This window comes from Carettochelys insculpta, chromosome 1, assembly GCF_033958435.1.
Source record: "Carettochelys insculpta isolate YL-2023 chromosome 1, ASM3395843v1, whole genome shotgun sequence".
NCBI classification, from domain to species: domain Eukaryota; kingdom Metazoa; phylum Chordata; order Testudines; family Carettochelyidae; genus Carettochelys; species Carettochelys insculpta.
Genome location: NC_134137.1, coordinates 294,051,638 through 294,071,492, shown reverse-complemented (window position 1 = coordinate 294,071,492; position 19,855 = coordinate 294,051,638). Strand labels below are relative to the sequence as shown.

The window sequence follows — 19,855 nt, the reverse complement described above, 5'->3', positions numbered from 1 at the left end:
GCATTACAGAAAGAGGTAGCTTTTTTTTTCTTTTTAAACAGAAAATCATCTTTACAGAAAGAGGCAGTTTTTATAAAAGATTGTTTCAAGAGACTTCAAATTGACATTAAATTCAAGTGAAGAGAGAGAGGCTGAAGGAACCAGGTTTGAAATAGAGAGAGACAGAGAGAGAAAAAGAAATTTGCGTGCCATCGCCACACAAAAGTGAAAAACAGCCATTTTTCAGAAGTCTCTTCCATCAGTGAAAAGACACCAAAACAGGTCGGCTTCAAAAGCTGAACCCCATGATACTCAAATGGAACAAAGTGGGTTTATGCAACCAGTGAAAGCCTTCATGGTATTCTCAAGCAAAGAAGGGAAAATATGGAATTCCCTGTCTAATGGTTAACATTACTCAAAACAAGAGAAGGAAAGACAGAAGGCATTGCTTTCTAGTGGTTAGCATCTATTCCCCTGGTGAAAATACACCAAACAGGATCCATGTGACTAGGGAAAGACTTCATATTAATCACAAAGAAAGAAGACACAGCAAAAAAGTGGTAGTGTAGTGGCAGTGTATCTGGCTGAAGGAGCCAGGTTTGAACTAGAGAGAGAGAGAAATCTGTGACTTGCCGCCATATAGCAGTGAAGAACAGTCTAGGAGGGCCATTGTCCTTATGTCTCCAACATGAGGCAAGGAGACTGTTAGAAGTAGTAGCTCCAGATATATTATGAATCCCCAAGACTAGAAGAGAAGGGAAGAATCCCAGAGGGCACTGATGTCTAGCGGCTGCTGGAAGGAGCCATTACCCTGTCAGAAGTAGTAGTGGCTCAAGAACAGGAGGAAAAGTTAAGGAAGCATTAGAAGACAGAAAAGTCAAGGAAAGAATTAAAGGATTCCCTTGCCTCTTCTGGTAAAGCAGCTCTTGCCCTAGCAACTGCTTGTGTGTGAGAGGGCAGGGAGAGAGAGAGAGAGCCCACAAGCTCCATTACGTCATAGGAAATCCTCCTCTGAGCCACATGATTTGGGAAGGGAGAGTAATACGCACATCCCCCAGTCACATTTTGTTTCTGTTCCAATTAGGGTAAGCCCCCTCAACTCTGAAGCCCCATGCAGGACAGAACATGGCGCTGTCTGCAGGCATGGTCCACACTGCCCAGCCACCCTGTGGTGTGGTGGTGAGATGGCTAGCCACACGGGGGTGGGGAGGGGTCTAGCCCGCCAGCTGCATGATGTCTTAGGGAGGCGGGGCTGCCCATACAAATGTGAAATCAGAAAACAAGTTGAGCAACCTGTTGAAATGGCCCATTTGCCTGGGTGCTCTAGGAACACATTAAACAAGTTTCTCAACCTCTCCTGCTAAATCCTGTGTAAGGAAGCCTTCACCTCATGCAGGCCAGGGCATGCTGCTGTCTGTCTGCAGGCATCATCCACACAGCCCAGAAACCATGTGGATGAGCTTGATTTTCATCAGGCACTGCTGAGTGTCCCTGCTGTTTATGCAATACAGATTCATCCACCCACACAGAAATGAGATCCAGGCTCTCCTGATGGCTCCAGGATAGAAATCTTTTGGGACCCTGAGAAATCATGGGTAGACACAATCACCACACTGGCTATAAAGAAAATGAATTCAAATTGCCAGGTTTCCTATTTTCTACTTCCTGCACACCTGGAGAGCAGTGGAGGTGAAAGCGCCCAGAACAGACACATTTAGGGCACTGTGGGATAACTCTGGAGGCCGATCAAATCAATTTAAAGTAACACTTGTTTCCACACTAGCATTTATTTGACCTTGTAAATTTGAACTTGGCATTATGTTACATCACCGGGCTGGGGCAGGAAAGTCAACCTTAGCACCCCTTAAAATCAATCTAATGGTATTTGCAGTGAAGACAGACACATTGTAAAATCAAGTTAAGTTCCTTAAAATCGACTTTATGCTCCAGTGTAGACATAAACTAAGAGAAGGTGTGAGCTGTAACAATGATCATTATGAACCATGTCCCATATACCAGTAGCAGCTGCTTCCCAGATTTCAGCAATGGACACTTTATTAAGACAAGTCTTAGACTATTCACCAAACCTCTGGTCAAATGTACCCTATTCCTCCTGGGACCCATAAGAACATAAGAACATAAGAATGGCCACACTGGGTCAGACCAAAGGTCCATCAAGCCCAGCATCCCATCTGCCGACGGCGGCCAATGCCAGGTGCCCCAGAGAAGGAGAACAGAAGACAATGATCAAGTGATTTATCTCCTGCCATCCATCTCCTGCCCTTGTTCTGAAGGCTAGGGCACCATACTTTATCCCTGGCTAATAGCCATTTATGGACCTAACCTGCAAAAATTTATCAAGCTCTTTTTTAAACCCTAATAGAGTCCTGGCCTTCACAGCCTCCTCGGGCAAGGAGTTCCACAGGTTGACTGTGCGCTGTGTGAAGAAAAATTTCCTTTTATTAGTTTTGAACCTACTACCCATCAATTTCATTTGGTGTCCCCTAGTTCTTGTATTATGGGAAAAGGTAAATAATTTTTCTATATTCACTTTCTCCACACCATTCATGATTTTATATACCTCTATCATATCGCCTCTCAATCGCCTTTTTTCCAAACTGAAAAGTCCCAGTCTCTCTAGCCTCTCCCCATATGGGACCCTTTCCAAGCCCCTAATCATCTTAGTCGCCCTTTTCTGAACCTTTTCTAATGCCAATATATCTTTTTTGAGGTGAGGAGACCACATCTGCACGCAGTACTCGAGATGTGGGCGTACCATAATTTTATATAGGGGAAGTATGATATCTTTTGTCTTATTATCGATCCCTTTTTTAATAATTCCTAACATCCTATTTGCCTTACTAACTGCCGCTGCACACTGCGTGGATGTCTTCAGAGAACTATCCACTATAACTCCAAGATCCCTTTCCTGATCTGTCGTAGCTAAATTTGACCCCATCATGTAGTACGTGTAATTTGGGTTATTTTTTCCAACATGCATTACCTTACACTTACCCACATTAAATTTCATTTGCCATTTTGCTGCCCAATCACTCAGTTTGCTGAGATCTTTTTGTAGTTCTTCACAATCCCTTTTGCTTTTGACTGTCCTGAACAACTTGGTGTCATCTGCAAACTTTGCCACCTCACTGCTTACCTCATTTTCTAGATCATTGATGAACAAGTTGAACAGGATCGGTCCCAGGACTGACTCCTGGGGAACACCACTAGTTACCCTCCTCCATTGTGAAAATTTACCATTTATTCCCACCCTTTGTTTTCTGTCTTTTAACCAATTCCCGATCCATGAAAGGACCTTTCCTCCAATCCCATGACCACCTAATTTACATAAAAGCCTTTGGTGTGGGACCGTGTCAAAGGCTTTCTGGAAATCTAGGTATATTATGTCCACTGGGTGCCCCTTGTCCGCATGTTTATTAACCCCTTCAAAGAATTCTAATAGATTAGTTAGACACGACTTCCCTCTGCAGAAACCATGCTGACTTTTGCCCAACAATTCGTGCTCTTCTATGTGCCTTGCAATTTTACTCTTTACTAGTGTTTCTACTAATTTGCCTGGTACTGATGTTAAACTTATCGGTCTATAATTGCCAGGATCTCCTCTAGAGCCTTTTTTAAATATTGGTGTTATATTGGCCGTCTTCCAGTCATTTGGTACCAAAGTGGACCCGAATAAGAGTCTCTTTGTAGCAGGCTTCAATATACTCAGACTGATCTACACAATGAAATTAAGTCAGTATAACTATGTCACACTCAAGGATGTTAAAAATCCATAGTCCTGAGCAATGCACTTTACCAGTCTAACCCAGATGTCGAGAGCACTAGGACCAGCAAGTGAATACCACCTCTAAGGGAGGTGGAATACCAATGCCAAAGGGAGAAGTCTTCCCACCACCACAGGCAGTGTTTTTACCGAAGCACTACGGCAGGCTCGCTGCATCATTTTAGTTATAGACAAGTTCTCAGCATCTCTCAATTGTGATTAAGTCCCTGTTGGAACTGCTTTGGACAAAAAAAGAGAAGAAAGAAACGCCCCAATAAAATATAAAACCACTTTCAATATCAGAAATCTACTAAAATTCTGGGTTGCAGCAGGTGCTTCTTGGCCATGTTTTGACAAATTCTCCCCAGCATGTGGATTGTAGAACCATTAAAAGAGAGTTTTCAAATGAGCTTATTAGCCCTTCAGGCACAGAGGAAGTTTAAGTCTTTTAAGGAGACAAAGCTTTTCCTTCCTTGATTGCTGGGTGTTATCACCGGTGTGTTGATTTTTTTGGCTGCAATCCTTGGACTGCTTGGAAGTCTTGGAAATGCTGATGTCTTGCTGGATTGTATCTTCTTTATGGCATCTTATTTTGTTGCTCACAAAACAGAGAAACTTTTGTAGAAACTCAGTCTACTAGCTTTGAATACTGAAAAAAGGCCACTTTTTCCCACAATGAAATATGACAGAATTTTTTTCCATTAGTATACAGTACAAAGGCAAATTACCTGTAAATCAAGTTGGGATACTTTCTCTTTGCTTTCAGTTAGCTGACTGTTTAATTCACCAATGCTTGTTTCTAGGGAGAGCACACGGTCTTGAGCAGCTCTCAGATGTGCCTTCTGTTCTTGCACCTGTTCATGCAAATTCTCTTGGGCTTGTTTATGGCTTTCTGACTGATTCTTCAGCTTTTCTGTGAGCTGAGTTACCTATAATATAATAAGCTGCCAGTTAAAAGTCCAAAGGCAAAATAAAAAAAATTAAATTTAATCAACATTTTTTTGATTAAGAAACCCCAATATTGACCAATTTCACCACTTACTGATTCCACTAAGTTTCCCTTTCTGGACTGCAAGAGTGCATTCATTTTTGTGTATAAAACTGCAGTCACCCCAACTTTTAAAAGCATAACTATTTTGACAAGAAATTCAAACCCAGTAAGCATGATCACTCTGACGAGTGCATCCTTTTGTGTGTACCAGTTAGTGATGGCTAGGTTGAGACACCAATAAGAATGGTTGACTCTTGCTTTATTTGTAAGAAAAATAATATAAACACATCATGGAGGCTCCAACTATGGCTCAATAGTTACACTGAGTTGAGCTTTGCATTTAAGGCATGGATTCAACACTTTGGTTATGTATGCCTGCCCCTTTTCCACCTGAGTGGAAAGTCATAGTTTGAGGCTCAGGGGATGATGCAGCAGGAAACAGAATCTGATGTATTTTCTTTGCTGAATTCTATTCATTGGAAGGAATGTACAAAATGATGGCCTCAGAATACAGAGGTAACCAAGAACAAAAGGTGCAGGTTTTAAGTTTACAACCCACAAGCCACAATACCATTCCAAAAAGCTCTCTAGCTTTTTGAAAAGTCAGACTGTGTTTCTGTGCTCCTGCTTGGCTTTCTTGTCTCTCCTCTCTCAGATCTTGTCTGCTCTCCATTTCTCTATGCTCCATGCCCACTTCCTCCCACATATACTTTTGGTTAAAATACCCAGTCAAACCCTCCGTCTACATGGTGCAAGATTCTGGGAAGATGCTACTGAGTTTTATTTTGTGTGTTCACTAATCTATTTGAATAAGGTGTTAAATTGACACACAAAAAGGATCCACCCAGCTCATAGCAGTATGAAAAATGACATGCATAGCACTTGTTCACCGATTATAGATTTGCCAAGAATTTACAAGTAAATCCATTAATAAATGTATATATTTGACTGTATCCCTCTCCTTTCACCTGTCTCTTAAGGCCTGAACCTGCAAACACTTATGCCCCTGCTTAACTTTACACAACATGATTAGTCCCACTGATATATGTATAAGTGTTCATAAGCATCCATCCTTGGGTTATAAACTTATCAGGATAAGAGTATATCTACGTTGCCATTAGCACAAATGTGAGTTACATGTGAACATTCAGAAGATAATATACTGCTATCAACTGAAACTTTGCCAGTGTCAAAGCTCTATGTCTGCAACAAACATTAACTAAATTCCATTTAATTAAATACACCGTGTTCTAATAACCTTTGTTAGTATGCAACAATATTAACATACAGATCTTTTAAACAGAATATTAAAAAAGTCATTTAAGTATAAAGAGTCACTAATGTACAATAAATTATCTTTTGCACAAGTTTGAGGTAAAAATTACATGCACAAGAAGTACTGATTCTAGTACAGCTTTTTAAAAATATGTATGTGTATACACATATTTTAAGATAGTGAACATGTGAGCTAAATTTACTTTAAAAATACCTCAAAAACATAATAATATACCTTTCAGATGCAACACTAGTATTGTAATTTCCAACTTCAAAGACATTTTCATTAAATCATATTCAACATGTTTTTCTTGTTCAAATTATGTTATCAATTAGATTTCCATAGAGATAAGAAAAAATAATAAATTATTTTGATTATGTGTGAGAGCAACATTCTTTATATCCAAACCACACAACTGCAAATGCACTGGGATGTGACATACCAACAGTATCCAAGAGAAACGAACTACACTGGAGGCTGATGCTACAGACTGGGTGATAGAAACAAAGGAGATTATTCTTACACAAATAAGAATACTTCCTTAATATTGGTGAAGGCTTTTGCATTTCTCACCTGTTCTTGCAAAGTATGATTTTTCTCTTGCAGCTGGTTAAGAACTGCTGTTTCTCCTTCCCCTGCTTGAATTTTCGCATATAAGTCCTCTCTCTCCTTTTCTAATAGTGCAATGTTCTCTTTACTCTTTTGTAGCAAGGCCTCAAGATTTTGAATTTTCTGATCCTTATCGCCAATCTGACGCAGTACTTGTTCCAAATCATTCTAAAAACACATAAAATAGTTTATTTACGTATGGAGGCCCTAAAAGTTAATTCTGATGCATAAAATGTTAGATATCAATTTTCACAAAGTTATTTTGAATTCTTTTTCAATATTATTTAATTTAAAAAAGAAAATTTTGTACATTAGGCAATCATGCAGCTTGTTTGTTACATGTTGCAGGGCACTGGCAATATGAATACACTAGTTGGACAAGAATGCCTTGTTTGTTTTTTTTACCTGAGCTTCTCTCAGTTTTGCTGTAGTGCTTTGCTGAAGTGTCTGTTGCTCCTGATGCTGCTGCTTTGCTTTATCTAACTGATGCTGTAATTCAGTGCAATTTGCTGCTTTTTCCTTTAGCTTAAAAAAACAGTCACGGACTGTTGACTGAAAACTGACAAGCACAATTCAGTAGTTCAATAACATTTATCATTCATTCTAAAACTGAAAAGACTGTACACTAAACAGGTTAACATTTTAAACAGATTTAACAGTAGTAATTTGTCATACCAGTTCTACAGCGAAGAACACACACAGCACTGGAGTACTTCTGAATACTGACAGTGGGCAATTTCTACATAACAAAAAGTATCTGAAGTGTCAGACTTGCATTATTTTACATAAAATATACTGAACACTAATTATCATTATCAGTTGTAGTAGCAACTTAGGTTTGGTCCATCCTACAGACTTACACTGATATAACTGTGTCGCTCCAAGGTGTGAAAAATCCACATCCCTGAGCAAGGTAGCTATATACACTTCGCCCCTATTACAGAAAGCATTAGGTCTACAGGAGACCTTCTCCAGTCATCATAGCTACTGTTTCTAAGGGAAGTGGATTAATTATACTGACAGGACAGCTTTTATTAAAGCGCTGCAGCAATAAACTGGGTCAGTGCAGTTGTGCTGATGCAGCATTTTACGTATACGTCTGCCCTTATGCTCTGCTTACCTTAACAGACATTCTAAAGCCAACACGCAAAGCACTGCACGAAGTTAGCTGTATGACTCTCACTAAATTCTGAGCGGTAAATTTTCAAAGTTTTACCCTCAAGTTTAGAGGTGTCCACTCTACCGCAGTATAAAACTATGAAAATTCACTACTCTTTGATGTTTGACAATTCTGTATACAGATAACGTAAATAGGTCAGCAACAAGTATGTTATCAAAACAGTACCCCAATTGTAAAAAATGTGACCTATCAACAGAGTAGTAAAATTACTATCTGCTGACATTAATTCCCCCGTACATATAAATTATTCACAATAATCACATATTAGGTCTATTACTTCTTCAATGGGACCCAGATCCCATAAAAAGATAAACACAAAACTCTGCTATGCAGAGCATAAGATTCTGTGCATGTGGATCTTTTTGCACGCTCAGTCCCTTAGCCTCAAAGTTCTCAAGTGCAGGGACCAAACCCTTTATCTACCTATAAAGCATCTTACATATTTAGGCACTAGATAAGGAAATAATTCTCTAGCCTTCTGAAAACAAAAAAATGTAACTGTCATATAAATTATTTTGCGAAAGAAAAAATACTAAGGATTCTTTTAATAACGAGTTTTAGAAAATGCAATTAAGTTTTCATAAACTTGATCCAAGCTGCCAGGTGAACACAAACCCTCAACAACATGAGAAGGATATGACAAGGAGAATACACCAAATACTAGCACAACAAAAGTGAAATCTGATCATATGTATTATTCCTACCTGTTCTTCAGCACGAGAAAGTTTTAACTGCAGATCAGCCACCTGCTGTTCCTTGTCCATCAACTTTTCACTAGAGAGCTGTCTCTGTTCTTTAAGTCGACCATGTGCTTCCCCTAGCTGGCGTTCTGTCTCCAGAAGTTTGCTATGCAACTGGAAGAAAATATTGGTCTTAGTTTTCCAGCAACTGTTCTGTACTTCAGACTCATCCACACACTATCATAATTTTCATCATGTTTTTAATCACATACAAGAATGGGATGACTACAATATCTTGGGAATTATTCTCATAAACCTGCACCAAATAATATCAGTCAAGTGCATGTGCAGAAGCAGAGGCTCAAAAGGGCTGGCATACTGAGAAGGTGGGAAGTATGTAGTGTTCCTTGTAAACTGAGTGTTTGGGCAGCCACCCAGGAGAGATCTGAATGCCACCCAGATGATTAACAGATCACCAATAGCCTGAAGTATGTCTTTCTACTGGTGGTACCCATCAACACATGCCTCAGTGAACATAACAAACTTTATTCTGCACGTGGATAGACAAAATTAGAGGACCACTGCACGTAAATCTACACAGGAGCATCCTTGTCCCGTCATAGAAGCCCTTACACATGAGCTAGGTGACCTTACATGTAGCAAAGCCAAGGTTACTGGCTACAATGTTCCCAGTACCACGGTATTCTGCATTATGCGGGCCCCTGAGGACTTGTGTTTTCACCTCACATGGCATTCTTCCATTACAAGGGGAGCTGAGGTAACGACTCCTTCCACAAGATGTGTTAGATCTTTAGGTGTGTTCTTTGGTCACACACCGTTTTGTAGCTTACTACCCAGGTCCTCCCATAGGACCTATAATCCACTCTCTTGGGTGGACTGATGCACAGGAAACTCCTAGGAGAGTACAAAGTAAAGACTGTCATCAGCTAAAGGAGCTGAAGGTTTCTTTTGCAGTTATTTGCTATAAAAAACGCATCTATTCAAAGAAGTTATACTTCTCTCTAAAACCTCTAGCTGTAATTTTAGAGTTTGGTTACCTCCTCCTAATACCTACACACCACTGTATCCCAACCAGGAGACATACATCTGAACTTCCATTTTGTGGATTCAGAAGGGAAACAAGTAACTACAGAGCTTGACAGAAGTATTACAATGCAAAACTTTGACTGGGTGAGACCTTATAGTAGAAAAGCCTAACTAGATCACTTACATCATCACTGCAAAATAATATTTGAAATGAAATTATTTCCTTTTGTAAGTCCACACTATTAACCACTGTAAATCAAACGTCATCCCACCAGTGGGTGACGGACTATTGGTAACTGTGTCACAGTAACACTCGTGTTCTGTGTGTGATTGGAGGCAAGAAGTTGTGGCAAATTGCTAATTTCCTTCTAAAAACCATGTGCAAGAAGTGAGCAAACTTGTTTAAATCCGCAGCAATGGACTTAAGCACTGATGCCACTGGTACCTGGATGCTGGGAGAAAACACCAAAGATAGGAAATGAGCTCCAGAGGGAAAAAAAAACATAACAAGTATAACATTTTACATGTTACAGAAATAAAGGTCACACTTTCTTTTACATATATGTTCACAAGCAATGTAGAAAGGGTCAATAAATAAGTAATAGGCTTTATAAACCTGATGAAGACATGAGTAGCATGTGCTGCAGATGGTTATAAATTTGTTAGAAGAAGGGGCTATAGACTGTTTCAAGCCAGGCTTACAGGCAGCTTACTGACCTGTTGGACAGCTAGCAAGCTGTATTAATTAAGCATTCCTTTAAAAAACACTATTAACTATTTATAAAGGTCCCTTTAATATAAAATGTGATGGAAATGTATTTTTTTGCTATCAGACACTGCTAAGCACAATACCTGTTTTTTACTTCAGGATCACAAAAAATAAGTCAATAGAAGCAAGAGTCAGCATATGTGGCCAAAAGCTCTTAAACCATAGACTTCTGGGGGGAATGGTGTGACGTAGTGCGGACACATTATGAACTGGTAGCTAGGAGGGCTGTATAGCACAAGACGTTAACACAGTGTATAGAATGTTACTATGTGATTTTACCTATTAAGAAAAAAATCTCTTTAAAGTTAAAAACATATGACCATTAAGGAGGCTAAACATGTTCAAAGCTGTATTATTAAAAAATTACATTTATTATTAGCAGTTAACACTCCTTGGGAAAAGAGAGGGATACATTTTCCTTTCTTTTCTCCTCTCACTGTATCGCACTATTCTGTACCCCTCAATTACTATCTCAGACCCTTCCTGCTACTGACATTGTGTGCACAAAGAGAAGTTACTCACCTGTAGTAACGAAGGTTCCTTGAGATGTGTCCCCGTGGGTGCTCCACAATAGGTGTCGGGCTCGCCTGGCGCTGCAGATCGGAATTCTTCCAGCAGTTTCTCCTGGATCGTGCATGCGCCGGCGCACGCCGCTCCCCGCGCGCCCCCGGCCACATGAGTGATCCGGTCCCCACTAGTTCCTTGACCAACCACCTCGAATGCTCCTGAAAAACACCAGACAGAGATCCAAAGCGGGGAGGATGGGCGGGTGCTGGAGCACCCATGGGGACACATCTCGAAGAACCATCGTTACTACAGGTGAGTAACTTCTCTTTCTTCTTCAAGTGGTCCCCGTGGGTGCTCCACAATAGGTGACTACCCAGCAGTAACCCAAGTAAGCAGGTGGGTAATCGGCTCATGTGCAGCTTGCCCCGAGAGGACTGCTGTTGACAGACGGATATCTTCTTCAAATACCTGATGTAGGGCATAATGCTTGGCGAAGGTGTCGTAGGGTGACCAGGTCGCCGCTATACAGATGTCTTTTAACGCGATGCCCCTGAAGAAGGCTGTTGACGCCACCACCACCCTGGTGGAGTGAGCCCTAGGCGGGACCAGCAAAGGAGTCTTTCGAAGCTCGTAGCACATTTTTATACAGGACACAATGTGCTTTGAGAGTCTCTGTGAAGAGAGACCCTCTCCTTTTCACCTGGGAGCGAGAGAGACTAGAAGCCTGTCCATTTTCCGGAAGGACTTATTTCTGTTTATGTAGAAAGCCAACGCCCTCCTCACATCCAGGAGATGCAGGAGTGCCTCCTTGCTGGAGCTGTGAGGCTTCAGGTAAAACGAGGGTAAAACTATTGGCTCGTTAAGATGGAACTCTGAAGAAACTTTTGGAACAAAGGCTGGGTGCAACCTTATGGTTACCGCCTCCTTTAAGAATACTGTGCAGGGCGGCGTTGCCATAACTGCTGCGAGCTCGCTCACCCTGCGGGCTGACGTAATCGCAAGGAGGAAGGTTGTTTTCATCGTAAGGAGACGGAGGGGAACTGTGGCTAATGGTTGGAAAGGTGGACCCGATAGCATGCTGAGCACCAACTCCAGACTCCACGATGGTGGAAGCGGTTTCCGAGGGGGGTACAGGTTTACCAACCCCTTCAAGAACCTTGTGACGATAGGATGGGCGAATACAGAGGGCCCTTCCTCTGTATGCCAAAAGGCTGATATAGCAGCGAGGTGGACCTTTAGCGAGGATAGAGAAAGCCCGCCTCTCTTGAGGTCCAATAAGTATTTTAGTATTACAGGTATAGGAATGTCAAGGGGAGCTAACTGCTTGGCAGAACACCAGGCTGTAAATCAAGTCCATTTCTGTTTATAAGTCCTCCTGGTGGAGGTCCTTCGGCTACATTCCAGGACTTGTTGTACTCCCTCCGTACACATGCTCTCTAAGGAGCTGAGCCATGGATTAACCATGCTTGCAGACGCAGACCCTGAGGGTGCGGGTGCACTACGGACCCCTGAGCCTGCGTAAGTAAGTCCAGCATCACCAGTAGAGAAAGTGGTGGGCGGTCCGACATGCGCAGAAGCAAGGGAAACCATTGCTGCCGATCCCAAGTTGGGACTATGAATATCATGCGAGCTCTGTCCCTTCTGGCTTTCTGCAGAACCTTGTGGATAAGCACTGTGGGGGGAAATGCGTAAAGTAGAGGGCCCCTCCATGAAATCATAAATGCGTCCCCCAGGGACCCCCGTCCCACTCCTGCCCTGGAGCAGTATTGAGGACACTTCTTGTTGTACTGGGTGGCAAACAGATCGATCTGGGGAAACCCCCATGTACGAAAAATGCGCCGTAGCAGATCGGAGCGGATCTGCCATTCGTGCGTGAGTGCGAAGCGCCTGCTCAGCTGATCTGCTATCGCGTTGTGAGCACCCGGCAAGTATGAGGCTTTCAACGTTATGTTGTTGGCGATGCACCGGTTCCACAATCGGACTGCGTCCGCACATAGAGCACGGGATCGTGCTCCTCCTTGTCGATTGATATAAAACATAGTGGAGGTATTGTCGGTATTGATCCCGACTACTTTGCCGTGCAGGTAATCTCGAAAATGTTTGCAGGCGTTGAACACTGCTCTGAGCTCCAGTATGTTTATGTGCAGTGTCTGTTCCGCAGCGGACCATAGCCCTTGCGTCACCTTGTCGACGATGTGCGCTCCCCATCCTATGCGGGAGGCGTCAGTAGCAAGAAAAATAGAAATTTGTGGTTGGTGAAAGGGCACCCCCACTAGCAGATTCTTGGGATTTTCCCACCACGCCAGGGATCTGCGCACCTCTGTCGTGGGCGACACCACCCTGTGGACAGTATGGGATGCCGGTTTGTAAATGCTCGCCAGCCAATGCTGCAGGCTTCGCATGTGTAACCTGGCATTCTGTACCACAAACGTCGCTGCCTCCATGTGGCCCAACAGCTGTAGGCACGTTAAGACCGGCACCATGGGGCTGTATGTGATGACCTGCACCAGCGCACTGATAGCGCGGAACCGGGCGTCGGGCAGGTATACTCTTGCTGTGAAAGAGCTTGTGTGTGCCCCTATGAACTCTATATCTTGTGTGGGTTCGGTCTTTGACTTTGCGAGGTTGATAACTAGGCCCAGCGAAGAAAACGTGTCCACTGTGACGTGTATCATGCATGAGACCTCCGCCTTCGAGGCCCCCTTCAGCAGGCAGTCATTCAGATATGGGAAAATAAACACCCCTGTCTGTGCAGGTAGGCTGACACCACTGCCAGGGTTTTGGTAAAGACTCTGGGAGCCGAAGAAAGGCCGAACGGAAGAACCCTGTGCTGGAAGTGCTCCTTGCCGACCGTGAAGCGGAGGAAGCGTCTGTGTGCCGGGTGGATTGTTATATGAAAGTAAGCATCTTCCAAGTCGAGGGCTGCAAACCAGTCTCCATCGTCCAGTGCCGTGAGTATAGAGGCAACTGTCATCATCTGAAAACGTTGTTTGCGCAAGTAACGGTTGAGGCCCCGAAGATCTAATATGGGCCTCCAGCCTCCTGTTTTCTTCTCTGTTAGGAAGTACCATGAATAAAAACCTTTCCCCTGGAATTTTTCCGGCACTCTTTCCACCGCCCCTATGAACATAAGGTGATCCACCTCCTGCTTGAGCCTCGCCTCGTGGGCAGCGTCTCTGAGGTGAGGCCTGGTGGGAGGCTTCGTCGGTGGGAGTGACTGGAAGGGGATCGTGTAACCCGTGGCTATCACCTCCAGCACCCATTTGTCTGTGGTGATCTTTTGCCATTGGGAGTGGAACGGTCTGAGGCAATGATGGAACATGAGATGAGAGTGGCATTGAGCGATGGTATTGACAGTGCAGCCCCCGACATACCCGTCAAACTTGCTGCCTTTGGGCCTGCCCCGAAGGCGTACGGCTTTGTTGAGAATGTCGCCTGGGAGTTCTGTACTGCTGCTCCCGTTGATGGCGCCCCTGGTTGTAGCCTCGTTGATATTGAGCACGCTGTGGTTGATAAGCGTAGCGTCTTTGCTGAGGGTAAAATTTTTTCTTCCTGTATGGGGGAGTATAAATGCCCGAGGTTCTAAGTGTGGCTCTCGAGTCCTTACTGGAATGGAGGAGCGAGTCGGTGGAGTCTGCAAACAGCTTTTGTGTATCAAAGGGAAGATCCACCATCTTCGCCTGCAGGTCTCTGGGGATACCAGACATCTGGAGCCAGGATTCTCTACGCATGACCACTGTTGTAGCTGCTACACGTGCCGCCGTGTCCGCCACATCCAGGGCAATCTGTACTCCCATCCGCGATGCTGCGCAGCCCTCTTGAACAATCGCCTTTAACACTGGCTTCTTGTTTTCCAGGAGTGAATCCATGAGGGGAGTAAGCCTGGAGTAATTATCAAAGTTGTGGTTTGCTATGTGTGCCGCGTAATTTGCCACTCTCAATAGCAGGGTAGAGGAGGAATATACCTTCCGGCCAAACAGCTCTAGCTTCTTAGCATCTTTGTCCGATCCCCCCGATTTGTACTGAAAGGCCTTTGACCTCTGCTGGGACGATTCGACCACCAAAGAATTCGGTTGTGGGTGACTAAAAAGGAACTCCATGCTATTTGCCGGGACGAAATATTTCTTATCCGTTCTCTTGTTCGTAGGCGGGATAGAGGCCGGAATCTGCCATATGGTAGTCGCTGACTCCATAATGGCTTCGTCCAGCGGAATAGCAATTTTGGATGAAGCCAGGGGTCTCAAATTTTTCAGGAGTTTGTGATGTTTCTCCTGCAGCTCTGCTGTTTGAATATCTTGCGTGAAAGCCACTCTTTTGAATAGCTCTTGAAATTGTTTAAGGTCATCCGGGGCGGAGACATCCCTGGGGACCATGGTCCCATCTGGGGAGGATGAGGAGGAACCACTGGGGTAAACCTCCCTCAAACTCTCAGGCTCCTGTGGTCGATGATACACTCGCTCCCTGGAGGATTGTGAAGGAAAGTCCCGGGGTTCTAAAACTAACTCCCCTTGAGACAACTGTGTTTCCGTCCCAGATCGAGAGTGTACACAGGGGTATTGAGCAGCAGGGGGGGACCTGCCCCTGGATGTAGGCCTGCGGTGTCTATTCAGCATGATGAGGACGACCATAGCAGCATGGGCAAGGGCCCGGGGATGGAGACCTGGACCACGCACGGAGAGTGTACCCCCAATGCCTGGGACAGCGAGACCTCCGCGACGACACAGATAGAGGCGAAACTGGCTTGTGATAGTACTCCAGGGGATCCGTTCCCAGAAATGGTGAAGGTGGCCCAAGCCATGGTGACATTGGTTGGAGGAATGGAGAGGGAGGTTCTGGATAAGCCGGTGGAGTCACAGGCCTTCGGTGCGGCGTGTGCATCATGGGGGGAGGGCTTGGTGCTAAAGGCAGCGCAGCCCTGTCCGGAGATGGGCTACGGTGTTGGGTTTTTGCTTTAGCCTTGCCCCTCCCCTGCGGGGCTGGCACCACCCGCTCCCGTGCCGGGGATCTCGGCCCCGCTGTCGGCACCGCGCTCGGCACACTCAGCTGCGGTGCCGTGCGGGTAGTTTCCTCCGGCGCCTGCAGGCTCCGTGCCGCAGGGGCCGGTGCCACCTGCAACGGTGCCGCCGATTCCGGCGCTTGCGTCGCTGACACTCTCGTCGCCCTGCTGCTGGCTGTTGTGTACTCGGAGGCTCCGCCTCTGCCACATGCGCTGCCGCGCCACTGCTTCCCTGAGCTCGTGGCTGGGGGTTCTGTGCGCTGCTCATCCTGCTCGCTGAACTCACCGGCAAGGATCGAGCCGGGGAGAGTTTCCTCTTTTTCTGCACCGAGGGGGTCAGAGAGGCTGCCTTCCTCTTATGCAACCCAGAGGGCCCTTCTGGGTGAGGCTTCTCCGGCAACTCCGGCTGGAGAGCCTCATCAAACAAGAGCATTTTAAGACTCATCTCTCTGTCTTTCCTGGCCCTGGCTGTGAGCTTAGCACAGTGAGAACACTTCTGGGTAACGTGTGATTCCCCCAAGCAGCGGATGCATTCACTATGCCCATCGGAGGCCAGCATAGCTTCACGGCATGACTCATACTTTTTAAAACCTGAGGAGGCCATCGCAGTGAGTCCTTTAGTGTTAGTAGGGTACTTAGCGCATAATCAGTGCCTTTTTGCCCCAAATAGCGATCACCGGCCTGCAGGGCAGCGGGTGGCCTAAGTGGCCTTCTCGTCCGCTTCTCTCTCTTTTTTTTTTTTTTTGCTGATATTCTCTTTGTCCTTGTTTTCTTTTCCTTTTTTTTTTTTAGTGACAAAAACAACAAATTACACGAAAAACAGCTATCTTATCTGACTCTGGCCTTAGCCTGAGCAGATTCCATCTGCAGCCAATGGCAGTTGAGAAGGAACTGGCGGGGACCGGACTGCGCACATGGCTGGGGACACGCAGGCAGCGGTGCACGCCAGCACATGCGCGATCCAGGAGAAACTGCTTGAAGAATTCCGATCTGCAGCGCCGGGCAAGCCCGACACCTATTGTGGAGCACCCACGGGGACCACTTGAAGAAGAACATCCTTTTAATCTCCATCTAACCAAACCATCAGCCTCTCCTCTTTCAAATAACTCACTGAAATCCACTTTGCCATGGCACTTCAAAAAAGTATATTGTACAGGCACACACTTAGCCAACCCACAGATATATGAACATATCAAAAACTTAAAATTAGAAAATCATTTTTCTAAAACCCTTTTATTTTCTTCCCTCATCTCTCAACCTTTTTCTTGCCATATTATATAAAAACTTAAGTCCCGATCCTGCAACAGGCTGCATGGAAACACACACGTTGGCCCCAAGTCATAATGAGTTCAGGGCCAGGCCCATCTTACACTTTCATATTCTCTATAGAGCACACTTTTGGGTGCTCCATAAACAAGTTCTACCACCAATTGTACAGTCACAGTGCCTTTCCCACCAGCACCAAGCAAAATGGAAACCAAACAGAGAAACCATACTTTTTTAAACTACTGCATCAGAAATGTTAACATTACATAAGACAGCCAAGTCTGCTAGTGATGAGCATTTCCTTCTGAAAACTAAGAGATCACCCTATAATGTTCCGAGGTTTCCAACTGCTGGCTAAAACAGCAGTTGAGGGTGCCCAGTACCTTGCAGACATGCATGGAACACTCCAGGATCTGGACCAAAAACTATTTGAGACAATTTTGATAAGAGGACACACAGATGTGCTCCACTAGCAAATGAGTTGGGCTACTGTATAAATCACGTCTAGTCATATAGCAAATGTCAAGTCACTACATCATCATGAACAATGTAACATGATGACACATAAGGGAACATACATAACACGGTATGGCCATAAATTTTCCTTTAGTCCCCAAGAAATGATTAATCCTAATGAACTAACTGTGTGTGTTATAGTCCATTTATAAAAATAATTGCATACATGTACAGAGAGTTTCATAAATTAAATATTTAAAAATACTATTTCCCATTTTTAAAATTTCATTTTAAATTAAAAGAAACAACTGATTTAGGACCAGATCAGATATTAAAGCTTTCAACAAAACCACCTCCTCAGCTTCATGTGAGGTAAAATCTCATCTGAAAAAAAAATTCTGGGACTGCAGAAACTAACAATATTTTCCCTTTTCTCAACATGTCCTAGTCAAAACTGACTTGTATTTTATTAATATTTTCATGAGAACAGCATATATTTTGTGCTGCGTCCAACACTTTATAACATGGGTGTCCAACCTTTTGGCTTGCCTGGGCCGCATATAAAATATATAATATAGTTAATGTATATAAATAACAAACTTCCTTTATTTGTTTATATTTTTATTATAACATTAAAACAAAAGAGGGCAATATAAACATAAAACTAGTGGGATATTTGAGCTTGTTTTTGTGAAACCAATGCATCAATGTCTGGTTCGATGGAAATGGTCGCAATTCTTAGTGAGTTCTCAAAGTGCCCATCAGAAAATTTTGATCTAATTTTACTCTGTGTGCTTCATCCTTGAAAAAAGTTGTTCACAAATGTACATACTGCCAAAAAGCGATGACATGAATAAGGCGTGATTGTGAAGCGAGGGATATTTTTCTCTGGGAAGATAGGACTTATAGAAGTCTAGTAAAGAGACATGATCCAATTTTTCTTTGAGTTGAATGTCTGATTGCAACTCTATACATTCCATTTGAAAATTCACAGGTAATGTATTTATGTCGACTGAAAAATGGAGTCACAAATATACCAAAAAATTGATGATTTTTTCAAAGATCTTGAAACCTATTATCAAATTCCTGTATCAAAACGGAAAGCAAGGCTGCATATTTTTCACTGTTCACAGGACTGTGTTTAGCCAACTGACCAAAATGCTTAAAATTCTTTACCGTAACTTGAGCTAGCCATAATTTAAGTTTCATTTAGAATGCTGTTATGGTTTGAAACATAGCACGGATAAGTTGATTTTCACCTTGAAGACGCATGTTTAACTCATGTAAATGAGAGGTCAAATCCACCAAAAATGCTAAATCTGTCAGCCATTTTTCATCCTCAAATTCTGGCACAAATTTTCCTTTTGATTCCATAAATGACTTAATTTCATTTCGCAAATTATAAAATCTTTTCAACATTTTACCCCGACTTAGCCACCTTACTTCAGAAAAGTAAATGATGTCCCCATAATCAGCATCCATACTTTTAAGGAACTCCTGGAATTGGCGATGATTCAATCCCCTGGACTTCATGAAATTCACAGCTTTGATGACAATTCGCATGACATCATCCATTTTTAAAGCTTTCGTGCATAAATTTTTTTGATGTACGATGCAGTGATATTTCATCAAACGTGAGTTGCCTGTGGCAATTGCACCATCTTCTATTAGTTTTATAAGTCCCTCTTTTTTACCAAGCATAGCCGGGGCGCCATCAGTAGCTATACCAGATATGTTGTCAAAGGTTAAAGCAAATCGCTTTAATGTAATTTTTACTGCTTCATACAAATCAAGAGATTTAGTTATGTCTTTTAATGGCACCAAAGAAGCCATTTCTTCAGTGAAATTGTATTCGTTATCAATACCCCTAATAAAAATGGCAAGTTGAGCCATATCTGTAGCATCAGTACTTTCATCTATCGCCAAAGCATAAAATTTGAAATTAGCAGCTTTATCCTCCAAATCTCTTTCGATAGATTTTCCTATTTCTTCAATTCGCCTGGCTATAGTCTGGTGAGAGAAACTGATTTTAGAAAAATCCGTTTTTTATCAGGACAAATTATATCTGCCACGCTTTCCATACATTGCTTAATAAACTCACCATCAGTAAATGGTTTTGATTTTTTTGCAATCAGATTTGCTACCACATAACTAGCTTTCACAACAGAGTCTGTCTGAGTTGTATTTAAATTACTTAATGAAAAGGGGAAGGCTGTAGAAGCACAGGCCTAAAAGAAAAGTAAACCAAGCTAGAATAAGCCACAGTTTTCTTATTCAAGGACTGAGCATGATTCTTGAAACACAAACATCTCTCG

At 43.3% G+C, this 19,855-nt stretch overlaps 1 protein-coding gene across 5 annotated transcripts in view; it reads right to left on the bottom strand.

The window, feature by feature from the left end:
• Positions 1 to 19,855, bottom strand: part of EEA1 (early endosome antigen 1) — a 160,195-nt gene that overhangs the window by 44,958 nt on the left and 95,382 nt on the right. For 4 of the 5 annotated variants that reach the window (XM_075011958.1, XM_075011976.1, XM_075011985.1 and 1 more), the window contains 4 exons: positions 8,524 to 8,673; positions 7,045 to 7,164; positions 6,604 to 6,807; positions 4,492 to 4,692 (listed from right to left, as the gene is read on the bottom strand). In XM_075011958.1, the coding sequence (XP_074868059.1) occupies positions 4,492 to 4,692; positions 6,604 to 6,807; positions 7,045 to 7,164; positions 8,524 to 8,673 (675 nt within the window). The remainder of the gene's footprint in view (positions 1 to 4,491; positions 4,693 to 6,603; positions 6,808 to 7,044; positions 7,165 to 8,523; positions 8,674 to 19,855) is intronic. The other variant, XM_075011967.1, reaches the window with a different exon arrangement.